The sequence below is a fragment of the Nilaparvata lugens genome, chromosome X, assembly GCF_014356525.2.
Source record: "Nilaparvata lugens isolate BPH chromosome X, ASM1435652v1, whole genome shotgun sequence".
Lineage (NCBI taxonomy): Eukaryota > Metazoa > Arthropoda > Insecta > Hemiptera > Delphacidae > Nilaparvata > Nilaparvata lugens.
The window spans coordinates 57,817,197-57,830,664 of record NC_052518.1 but is presented as its reverse complement, the minus strand read 5'-3'; the positions used below and the strand labels follow the sequence as shown (position 1 = coordinate 57,830,664).

Here is a 13,468-nt window from a genome sequence, read left to right as displayed (position 1 = left end):
TGGTACATACCTGATCTATATCAGTTATGTATCAGATAGGTAGAAATGTCCGCTTTTGTGATATCTACCAAGCGAGTATCAGTGATACATATCAGTTATGCATCACTGATATGTAACCGATACTTATCAATGAAACATATCAGTTATGTATCACTGATATGTAACCGATACTTATCAATGAAACATATCAGTTACATATCACTGTTACATAACCGACATGTATCAATGAAATGTATCAGTTATGTATCATTGATACTTGATTGGTACATATCACAAAAGCGGACATTTCTACCTATCTGATACATAACTCATAATATATCAGATATGCATCCGTATGTTTCTGATATGTATTGTAGGTTTCAAGGATACGTATCTGATACCCATCAGATACATAACCGTGCTGTGTAGGATATGATGGAAAAAGAGTTTTTTCCGCTGCAAAGAGTAGTTTTTTCTCTTTTTCAAATGACGCTCCAGCAGTAGAAGGTGGACTTACAGCCTTTAACTAGATGTCATTTTGAATCTTTTATAATATTCTACAACACTGAGCCTGTAATATTGGTGTTTATTCACTCTGAATACATTTACAGGGTAAAAATGAAATTTTGTCCTAAAAAAATCAAATATCAAGAGTTTGATGTTATTATATTCACCGTAGTAAAAGTTAGTGGAATTGGATAAATCTCTCGGATATTGTAGTATGATTATTTTGAATCTTCCAGATGGCTGAATTGACCCGATATCCTCGACATTATTAGAATTACAGATGATTTCTTGAAAATCGACATATTTTTGCCGCCATCTTGTTTTTTTCTACACATCACTATGAAGAGATTGATACCTTTTCCAAGTCTGAACCTTCAAGGAGTCATGAGTAACACGGTTTTCTAATTGTTGGGATTGGCATTTGGTGGAAAAAGCGTGTTTTCCGCTGCAAACAGTACTTTTTACTTTTTTTCCGATGACGCTCCAGCCGTGAAATATGGACTTACAGCCTTCAACTAGATGTAATTTTGAAGCTTCGAAAATATTCTACAACACTGTGCCAATAATACTAGTGTTTGTCTACTGCGAATACATATGCAGGGTAGAAAGTGAAATATTGTCCCCGAAAAATATATGTTTCAAGTTTTTGAAGTTGAATAAATAATGGAAAGAATGGTCAAAATGAGATGATTCTCTCGAACATGATTGTCTGGTCAATTCTGAACACTTTGGTGATAAAACCAATCCGTAATGTCTCACAATAACTTAATAACAAGCGATATAAAAATGTCTGTCAATAATGACCGCCATCTTGTATTTTTCAATGATGTGGAATATTTTCGTTGTTCCCATCATTAATATTCTTATTCGTCTTGTTGTAACGAAGAGATTGAGACCATTTGCAAGTCTCTATCTTAAAGTAGTCATGAAAAAATAGATTTTATAGTTCTAGCTTGTTACCTCATGCATATGGAAAAATGCACCAGAAATCATGCAGGGTTTCCTTTGGAGGGCGCTGGAGAACTCATTTTCTGACGTACAGCGCATGAAGATATATAGCTTCAAAGTTGAAAAAACGCTGTAAATTTTATGGGTTTGAAATTTCTCTGTATCTCTTGTACAAAAACGTTATAATGAAATTAAATTTGAACAAATTTAGAAAAAAAGTTTTTTGGGCTTTTAAAGGCTATAACTAAAAAAATATGCATTTAGAGGAAAATTATATGAAACAAAAATTGTAGAGGAAGATTTTAAAAATATTTTCGTCTAAAAAACGGTTAAATATATTGAACGGTTATTGAAATACAAGCTATATAGCAAAACCCTGAAAATTTTGGCGGCCATCTTATTTCCGATGTGATTTCGACATATCACCATCACGATCCTTATTATGCTAGATTTAACGAAGAAATTGATACATCTTCCACGGCTGTTACTAAAAAATGAGTGCCTTATTCATGACATTTATTGCGCCCGGACTAGTATGGAAGGTATAAATGATAGGCTGGAGACATGCAGGCCTTTATTCAAAAGACTTGAACTGCTAACAGTACCTTCTATATGAAACAATCTTGTATGTGAAAATGAACAGTATAAACCAAAATTTTAATATTCATGATCACAATACACGACATAGAGCCGATTATCATCTGGAAAGCCATAAAGCCATAACAGACTTTTTGAGAAAAAGCCTAGCTATATTGGTAGGGTTTTCTATAATAAACTACCAAATACTTTGAAAAATCAGGAAAGTATGAAAAATATTCAAGAATCAACTAAAAACGTTTTTAGTTGATGGAACATTTTATAGTATCCAAGAGTTCCATTCCATCTGAATATCTGGGTTTGTTTCAAAGTATTGACATTCTGTGTGTATGAATAAACAGTATTTTCTATGTTATAAATAAACTGGACAGCTTTTTTACATAGGTACATACAGCGAGTTATTTTCAAACCATATGTGTATATAACATATGCATATTATATGGCATATTGACTTGTCTTATACTCCATCCTGGGGTCCCCAAGATGTAATCTAGAAAAAAATTCACGCCCTCTTTTGTTGACGATAACGTCGTTTGAATTTATCACTTTATTCAGCCTATTGATTGCGTGTGGCTCAATGTTGGACTTATTTGATATTTTTTTCTTTACCTATACGTATATTCTTATCACCTATAACTAAAAATACCTCATCCGCATTTTGCAATAAAAAGTTCTTAATTTCTAAAAATTCAACATCCCACTTATTATTACAGTTGACATAAACAGGAAATATGTTCAAAGCATTGTCTATTTCAACAAGCACAATATGTTTACATTCTAAATTTTTTAATTTTATTTTTTTTTAAAAGTGGAAACTTTTTTGATACCCAACACCATACCCTTACTAGCACGACCATAACGAGAGATCTCTCCATAGCATCATACTAGTTCAAAATCATAAAGATAACCATTAACATAATCTACATCCTCCGCTATTATATGAGTCACTGAAAATAAAATAATAATGAAATTTAAAAATCAGAATTTTTAACCTTTTGTTTTAGTCCACAAACATTACGGTTTAATATAGGTAGTATTTTTAGAAGATTTCTCTGACTCACAACGATAGACTGCTCGTCACACAGCGGTTGAGTAGTGGGAATTTCCTATACGACTGACGAGATGCGAAGTTCGCCAGGTCCACACGCAGCATCGACTTCAGCTTGGCTATTCCATCCTCCAATTCCGGCACCAACCTTGAAAGTTCTTTTTTCAGAGCCAAAAGCTTACTGCGCTTCACCCTCACCTCACTAGCATAGTCTCTATATGAACCACAATATTGGTATTTTTGAGTTTTTCAACATTTCCAAAAATTTTATGGATGTCTTCATCTTTTGGAAAATGTGCAGTAACTGTCTCTTTGCCTTTTCCCAGAAAATGTGCACGGTTAACAAAAATTTCTTCACTTATACCCCAAAATGATAGAACAAAAGTTTTTCACTTTAGTCACACAGTCCACACTCTGTATACTTTGTATTCCTTTAAAAATTAAATTATTCCTTATTCTTGAGAGGCTTTCTAAATCAATCAGCTTGAGTTCACTTTTTCACATACCTTTTCCATCCTAATAAGTTTTTCCTTCAGCTGAGAGTTCTCCCTTTCCAGAACACTCACTTTGTCCCATAGTTCTTTCATATCCTCCTTGGACGCCGCTTAGCTTACTGTCGAGAATTTCGCTGAACGGCACCATCAATTGATTCAGTGTCATCTCGCCCACCTTTGTATCCATGGTTTGTTTATTACACTTTTTCAACTCACTGTTCTCACCCGGTGATCCTCTTGGCCGTTTTTTAAAAACAAAATTCGAATTACTCATGAAAAACTTGACTAGACCGGACAGATTAGAATCACTAGGTAGCGGAGAGAGAGGGACGATAAGAAAACCGTTCACCACCGAAGCCAAGCTCCAACTTCCAGAGACAATACAACATAATTATTGTATCTGCATGTCAAGCAATGGCAGCCACGGAGTACCTCACGAGGCTCATCAATAATGTTGCTGGCATACTGCACCAGGACCTTGCTTTGAAGTTTGAGCTGATTGAAGAGAAAGTCCCCTATTATCAATATACTCCCAATTCAGTAAGTGAGAGCAACACCTACAAAATATACTGGGACAGATCAGTGCTGACAGGACAATTCCACACAATAGGCCAGATATAATATTGTGATGAATAAGCTGACAAGAGAAATAGTAATAATAGATATGGGCATTCCATGCTGCCACAACTTGAGATCATATACTACAATGAGAAAATTACCAAGTATCTTCCCTTGTCAGCTGAGATAAAGGATATCTGGCATTAAGAGAAAGTTGAAATTGTCCCAGTCATAATATCAGCAATTAGATTTATAAACAAAGGTGACTCTAAATCTGAGTCGGCTGGGAATCTCAAGAAGCACAAGCTACTTGATGCAGAAGGCAGTGGTGCTCAATATTGTATCAATGGTTAGGGCATTCCTGAATATAGCAACAGAATAACATCAAAGTCTTGCCATAGGCCGATTTTGAAGAGAAAAACTCACATAAAAATGTGATGAAAAATAAAATAATAATAATAAATGGCCTTTATTCAATTATTTCATAAAAAGTACAGTATACAAAGCAAATCAGTGTGGGCATTTTTAGCCCATGGCAAAGTGCCGTCTGGGGGAGTTGATTGGAAATAGCAAATAAGATTGTACAAATAAAGACGAAAGTGAGAATTATGCTCTCACAAGAGTTCAAATTGATTAGAAATTGAATTGCTGAACCAGGAAGTATCTATACTGCCATGCATCCTTGCAGTAGCTGCTAACTGCTTGCCAGTCCCGTCCGATCAGATGTGACAGCAGCTCCTCTTCAGACAGGATTCACAGGATAAACAGTTTGTTTTTCTTCTCAGGGATTTGAAGATAAAATGTAGAATTATATTTACAAAGAGGAAATCGTCAAAATATAAAAAATAATAATTTAAGAATAGAATTGATCAAATAGAAATAAATATTTTTTTTCTTTTTATAAATATTATAAAGACTCATTAAGTCTGTTTAAGTGTTGTTTATAAAATATATAATGATTAAATTACATGCTTAAAATTATATTGTCTGATTTTTGTACCAATAAATCTATGTATCTCATTAAATTTTTGTTCTTTTATTTAAATATATGCTCTGCCATCTTCAGCTATGTAACTCCTTTGTAACTCTTCTTCCCATCTAGGAATCACCTCTTCAATAAATTGAATACAATAAATTGTAATTACATAATTGAATGTTGAGATTTCTCACAAATTTTGGAGGCTTACTTCCCAAAACCGTAACACATCAGTAAACAATGTGTCTATAATACAATATTATTATACATTGTAGTATATAGGCTAGTCAATTATTGGAAATATGATTACAAAAAAATCATACCCATCTAGTAGAGGTACTGTGATGTAGAGTTTTGGAAAGAATCTTCCAAAAGGTGTTATATTTTATAGAGATAGTACGAAGTAACTATCTCATGTTTATAAGTAGACCTTTACAGTGATGTACTGGAAATAGTGAAATACAAAAATAGTTTACTAATTGGATGAGAAGACTACCTAAAATAATATTTCCGAAATACTGTATATTTTTTCATTCCAAGCAGTGTACGTAATATCAGTGATCAGCTTACTGATGGAAGGGAGCAAGCTCAAATGAAAATGGTTTCATTCCTGGATTCATCCAGGCCGGGGGTCCATAGGGTAGAGCCCCCTGGCTAGACGAATAAGGCGAGAGAAGCGAGGTGCGCCGAGTTCGTTTCCAGGCTTTTGAATAATTTTTAGATTTATACTTTTCAATTTTTGCAGTAGCAGAAGTTTTCAGAGTAGGTTATAAAAATTAATTTGTATTTCCGTTTGAAATTTTGATCAATGCATCTTGATACATAGACTTTACAGTTTGTTGTAACAATTGAAACACCTCGCTCAAATAGATTAATTATTAGAATAGCTGAGTCATCACTCAGGCCACCGAATTGGCCTTTTGTAGGCTACCAGTGAGCTGAGAGTGTGATGATCGCGTAGAGACTAAACAAAAGGCCAGAACGTTTCAAGGTGAGCTAGAGGGAGGTTGTGTGAGAGAATTGGTGTTTGGAAAGTGATTGAAGTGTTAGTATGCTCAAGAGAGAGTATATACTTTTATAATGGGATTTGTCAATAGAGAGTGCTTCTGTGCTTGAATTTGTGTATTTATTCTAAAATTATCTTACATAAAGTAGCAGGACCCTAAAAACCCAGTGGTGGCAGCGCTACTGCAGAGCACTGTCATGCTCGCCACGCACACCACACCATGAAATGCCTCAGTAAAGGAAAACAGGATAAGAACACTCATTATCATATTGTAATTGATGTTGAATCATTATTAGATATGATTTAGGCCTACTTTGAGAGATACCAGTGCAAGAGTTGAATCTACTCCCTAGATCATAGATTGATCAAACTCTAGTTGGATGCTATTTCAATAGAATTCGTTATGACTGTGCATTTACCAGTAAGAAATCAGGAAATGCTAGGAATAATAATATATAAATGGTTCAATGAAATGGGAGCGGCAATCTCTGTTCCACATTTCCTTATACAGAAATCGCCAATATTGTATCTATCCACTACTTTTAATCTAGGATAAGGGTGGATTCCCGCATTCAGTACCAGTTAACGTGTCCGGTACAGTGCGAATATTATTCTCATAAATTCTAATGAGACTATTCATACTCACTCGGCGGGCTGAGTGGGAATATTCCCATTAAAACTCATGGATATAATATTTTAACTGTACCGGTCACTGACTGATATGACTGTGGGAATCCGCCTTTGGAATTGGTAATCTAGGATTGATGTAAAAAATCATTTCTTTGAACTTTTATTGAATTCAGATTATTTTAATTTGGAACTCATGATCCCTGGTGTTAATAAACATCATATATGTATGAACACTAGTGTATGAAAACTGAAATCAAGTCCACGATGAAATAGGTTAATATAATTGTAGCAAAATGGAAAGTCCAGAAATCATGAAAAATATTCAAATTAAAGAGGTCAATTAATTAGAATAAAATATAGGTCAATCGATTAAAATACTTACCCGATTACCTGTTTTTCCTCAAAAATTCCCTTGAATGTGCATTTTTCATCACCTGAGTAACTTACATGAATAGAAAGGTTGGTACCAGCTGGTAAAGTGCACATCAATTGTGATAAAAGAAAAATAGGTTTTATTAAACGATATGACACAGTATTTGAGTGTTGGTTTTCGAAAAATATGGAATAATTTGAATTGTAATTAGTCGATGGACAAAACTAGATCTCAGTAAAATACTTCTGAAAACTTATTATGAATGAAATAAAATCGATAAATCTACTATACCACACGGCATTCATTCATCGCAATTTCAATGGTTCAACACAATCAATTTCATTCTTTTCAATTCATAATAATAATAACTTTATATTATTATAGTACAAGCTAATACAGAAGAAAAGATCTGTTGAATATTGTATGTCAATCCTATATTCTACAACTCAATCTAAGTTTGGTTGGGATACAATAGAAATGGAAGCAGTAATAATTACTAATCTTAAAGTAGACAACAACACAAATTATCATTAATCCAATGTATCTCAGATGATTCTGAATTACTTTGTGAATCTTGACAAGATAGAAACAAACAGGATACAATGATAAGTCTTGATTTAAACGTTTGGTGAGGGCTACTCTTGTATAATTGGAAATTAAAAATCCAAGTACCCATTTAAAAAAAAATTATTCACAACATATTAATGTCATTTTCAAATGAGTGGATAAAATTGATAACTTTAATTAAAACGTTCACAACATGTTTCAAAAATTTTCCATTTTCTAATGAGTGAATGAAATAGATAAGGTTGATTTGAACGTTTTATTTAACGTTATACATTGCATTCACTCACATGAAAATGGCATAATTAAGCTTATGTTAAAACATGTTGTCAATAAACGTTTTTAGAAAAAAGTATCGTATTTTTAGTTTCCAGGTTACAAAGAATATTCATTTGGAATAGTCAAAAAGATCTCTATCATATTAAACCATGAAAACAAGATTTCCAGTGATTGTTGAAATTCAACACAAATTATGTTTTATACTGAAAAGTCTTTTGATTTTATTCAAAAATACAATATTTGACTTTTCAGCAGTTAATAATTTAATGAATTATACAATAAAATTGTATAACTTATTATTGAGTAAATGTATTATATATTAAAATAAAGTAAGTAAGTAAGTAAGTTTAAATTATATATTTATAATGAGCCAGGTGGAAGAATTTGATAAGACACAATTCACCATGTAACAAAAAATCAGCTAGTTGGTAGAAATAAGTAGAAGAAATAATAATTGCAACTATTTTTAATAAAATAGACATTTAATATTATAATTATGAAAAAACAAACAAAAAACTGAGTTGAATACAAAAAAATAGTAACTTTTTGGTGAGGACTACTCTTATTTATCTTGAAATGAAAAATCCAAGTAGGTACCCTTTTTGATAAAACATTTATTCATAACATGTTTCAGCATGTTAATGCCATTTTCAAGTCAACAACACTTCACTCACTTTAAAATGGTATTAATATGTTGAAACATGTTGTGAATAAATGTTTAAAAAAAGGGTAATTGGATTTCTAATTTCAATTTAAAATGAATAATGTTTACAGACCAAACATGTTTTCTAATCATGAGCTCTGGACGAGGTTAATGATACAAAAAAATAATCGGCTAAAAGCTAGAAAGTATGTATTGAAATATTCATCAGCTCGTTTCTAAAGGCGGCAAATGAAAGGGAATTTTTGATAGTTTATCTAAATTGATTATAACGTGGAGATAATAATAATCTAAATTGATTATAACGCGATTCTAAATACAGATATTTTAATCGATTTAAAATTATGATATTCATATTATTTCTGATTCAATATATCGTATTTTTTATTTGAAACTCAGAGAATTTGGAATTTTAGTCTGTTAGAATTTTGCTTCAATTTATTTAAGCTGAAACATAATATCACGTAATATGGAAAGGCTGACTTAGAAACCTCTAAAATACACATCTTCTAATAAAGCTTTATTCCTTCCTCAACGGTATGTAGCTTTCAATTAATCCACATCCATGTTTTCATTTTCGTCGGTAAACTTCATCCGTGTTTGTTTCACAAGTGATAACATGTTCTTCTGTTTCTTACAACACATTAATCGGAGCTCCAACCGACTTTTTCGAACAAAGTGTCGTCGGGCTCCATGCAAAATTTGAAATTGATAAAGGAAATTATAAACTGTGTATTATCAAGAACCAAATTTACATGCTATCATGGAATGGCTTTCTGGAACGTGTCTACCTTCTGCTCTTCAAAATCAAGGTTTTCTTATTACCCGATATGTGCAAACGGTCGCTCTAATGCTTAGACGGCAGAGCACGGAACTTCGAATATAAATTATTTGGACTCATGTAATAAATATAAATATCATTTGAAATTGATAAATATCCTCATACCGGTTTGAAAAGAGTAACGTTATTTATGAGGTAAGCTCATATTACGTAAAAGACAGAAAATTTGATTATATTAGTGTGTAGAGTGTGAATTACATAGATATCCGTGTCCCGTTGCAGCTAGTGCCGGGTCTAGGTATGAACTATGCCTCTCCATCTTCTTCGGTCTTCCCACCATCGCTCGTCCTTAACCTGTCGCCATCTGTGTCCTCTCTTCTCCACTTCGTTGACCTCTGTATCTTTCAATCGTCCTCTTGGTCTCCTTCCTTCAATCCTCATCTCTTCCATTTACTTTGGCAGCTGATCCTCTCCCATTCTCTTCACGTGTCCAAACCAGCGTAGTCTCATGCTTTTTATCTTTTCCCTTATGCTTCCAATGTTCAGTTCTCTTCTTATACCCTCATTCCTAACTCTGTCTCTTCGTGTCTTTCCCTTTATTGCCCTGAGGAACCTTATTTCTCCTGCTTGTATTCTACTCCATTTCCTCTGTCATTTGATTGTATAAGCACTATACAACATGATAAGTACATAATACATATTATATACATCATCATCTTGACCTTTTCTGGTATTTTTCCATCTCAAATTGAATGTTTAACTGTCTGGTAAAAATTTGCTCCCTTTTGCAATCTTTTTGTTATCTCATAACTTATTTTCCCATCGTCTGCAATTTCACTGCCCAAGGACCTGAAACTCCTAATATTTTTCAGAGGTTCTTCATTTAATTCAATATCTCAGGCAGTATTTCCATCCCTTCCTGCCACAAACCTTGTCCATCCACTGATGAATCATATGCTTTTTCTACATCTATGAATAGTAAAATAGTATTTTTATTAAATTCCCAACTCTTCTCCATCAATAATTTGATTGTATGGTATGAAATGTTGTGGTATTTCTCCATAATTGAAAGAATAAGACGTTGATATTGTCAACGTTGATAAAAGTGGTATTGACAATATCATCTTCCCCATCAGTTGTATTGCAAATACCGATAGAGTTTTGTATTGAAAGAACCGAAAGATATCCTCTTTTCTAAGAGTGAAAATACATTTTACAAATTAAATCATTTTCAAAGAGTTAACTACAGTACCTTATGTAAATACTTAGTACGCATTTATGTTGTATATATTTTTTAGAATTGCACAGATTAAATCGGAGTAAATTTCGATAATTTACAGATAATAACTGATCTGGTAAGAACATTTGAATGAATTATTCTGAACTTGAGGTATAGAGAAGCAGGTTTGGTAGAAAAAATAATTTTAAAGAGCACTAGTCCGGTAAATCTGAGCATCACTTAAGAAATGGAATATGGAAAATGAAATTTCAAGTTCAAGTTTATCCTTGACTCGACTTATTCAAAATTCAAGTATACTCAGCACTGGTATATCACTGTGAAAAATACAAAAAAAGTATACCTAATACATTTCTATCTAGAGAAACTTTTAGCACGCGCTTCCGAAAATATACATTGAGCTATAACAAGTAATAAAATTATTAATAGATTTATTGGTAGGCTATTTTGGTTATTTGTACCGTTGAGCAGGCAAACTCATCAAATACTTGTGAATAAGACAGTTCAAATTCAATCCCTTCAAGTGAAAATTATAGGCTACAGAAAACTACTTGCTACTTGCAAGTAATATCTAATAAATAATGTTTCGCAAATCAAAGCGAATGATAGAATAAGATAGTTAATGTTTGAAATATTTCACATTTTGCTGTAACAAATAATAATATTCTCAAATTGGAAATTATAATAATTTATTTGGAAAATGAAATGTAATTTACTGACAGTAAGCCAGTCTTCATCAAGGTGGAAATATTGGTGTTAATTATTTTCATCGTTTAACTTTATAAAATTCGAATCTTGATACGGTGGAATATAAAATCTAATAAAGGAAACACACACACACACACACACACACACACACACACACACGAATTGATTTTCTGCTCCTCAATCATGCCATTTTCCATTTTTCATTCCAACTTAAGCTCTATCCCTCGAATTATTCGAATTTATACACATTTTAGATACATCTTGAAAATAAAACAACTTCACATATCTGTTGTCATATGAACAGGTGATGCTTGAGAATAAATATACTACAAACTCTAACAAAATCAAAACTAACTCAAAATAAAAATATCGCAAGCTTCCACAATGCTTAAAGAGCGAAATTAGTTGGACAGAGAACATATCTTAACAACATAACTGTCTTTTCACAGAACATGATGAGTAATGATTAAATGCAGGAGAAAAATGTTATAACTCCATGTCCTGAGCTTCGTCTTCACTAAAATCGGACATGGAAGATTCGTCGCTGTCCGATGAGACTCCTTGCTGTTCTTGTTCTCTCAACGCCTCTTCAGTTGCATACTTGCGCACATACTCTGAAAACAGAATAGAATTCTATTGGTACTAGTCTGTCAATGTGTCAACAAATAGCATCATATTTTTGCCCAGGAGAGCAGAAATTCGTTAGTAAGCAGGACTTGAGACTTCAGCCAGTTACAGACACATCAATGTTTAGACGTTCGATTTTTTGCCGTCCTTATAAATAATAATAAAGCTTATTTGCATCCAAATTCGAACAAAAGCCTCTCAATATGAGATATAGTTTACAGGTTGGCAAATTTATTATTAACAAAAAATGATCCAAAAAATTGAAGTTATAAATGATCTAATAAAATTTAATGAACTGAATTAATGATCCAATAAAATTAAAGTCCAATAAAATAAATGATCCAATAAAAAGATCATTGAATTATAACAGCCCACCACTGTTATCCCATATTGAATTATAGATTGAACCAGAGCAAAATATACCATTTTCAGCTGACTTTGACTCAGAATTTTTTTCGCTTCCTAGAATTTGAAGGTAAATTCTGTTGCAGATAAATTTCATGTGGATGGCCCATTTCAAATGTTCATCGATGAGAACACCTAGATATTTAGTACTACTGACTTCTTTATATCAGGACAATTATTACAGTTGATTGAGTTTCGATTGCAGTTACCACGCCTCACCTGTCTTTTTTAAAATTTTTATCAAATATAAAAATTTAAATAAAATTCTTCAATTTTTCCACTGTCAGGAGCATAATACAAAAAAAGAACAGTTCCTTACATAGAGCCTTAGGGAGTTTTTAAATTTTACTATGAAAATGATAGCCTAATGGAATTGTTAGTGAAAATAAGAACATATTTAATTTAGTAATGTGATGATTTTAATTTTATATTCATGTTCTTGGACACAGTCCTTAAATGAGTTCAATTTCAATTTACAATACATAGGTTATACAAAATAATAATAGTAATAATAATGACAATGACTCACCCTTTTTAGAAAACATACAATTAATAATAGAATCTGATGATTTTAATACATTTTATTTAATTTTTCTGTCAATTCATATAAAAAAATAATATTACCCCACAAAGTGTGTCAAGTTTGATTCCCAATTTTATAACATTTAACCGTTTCAAAACTACATTTCATCTCCACATTAATTACCACATATTTCTTTTCCATTATATCACTTTACATTTTAATTCAAGATAAACTTTGAATAAAACTGCACTAGCTAAATCTTTTTACACACAACAAAGATGTTGAACTTCTACGTCCCTAAAAGTACAAACCAGAACAAGACTTGGCTCCTTTCCCTCCAGTTTATAACTGCCTTAATCTCTTATACAACTCTTCCCTCCAAATATTAGAATAATTCTTTTTGTTATTTATTTACTGTTCAAATTTAATAAAAAAGCTATTTATTTGATTTAAATTTCTATTTGGCTTTTTGTTTATTGTTTTATTGGAATCCTGTAAATGATAACATTATGTGAAATTTGTTTTAATGTAATTGGTACAATTCTTTTGATTGATTTAATAAAATTA

The 13,468-nt window shown here is 32.2% G+C and overlaps 1 protein-coding gene across 1 annotated transcript in view; it reads right to left on the bottom strand.

Annotated features, from left to right (window-relative positions):
• Positions 1-7,232: 7,232 nt before the first annotated feature.
• LOC111058057 (ubiquitin-conjugating enzyme E2 H) overlaps positions 7,233-13,468 on the bottom strand; it is a 36,135-nt gene continuing 29,899 nt past the window's right edge. The window contains exon 5 of the mRNA XM_039443368.1: positions 7,233-11,960. Within this exon, the coding sequence (XP_039299302.1) occupies positions 11,833-11,960 (128 nt within the window). The 3' untranslated portion in view covers positions 7,233-11,832. The remainder of the gene's footprint in view (positions 11,961-13,468) is intronic.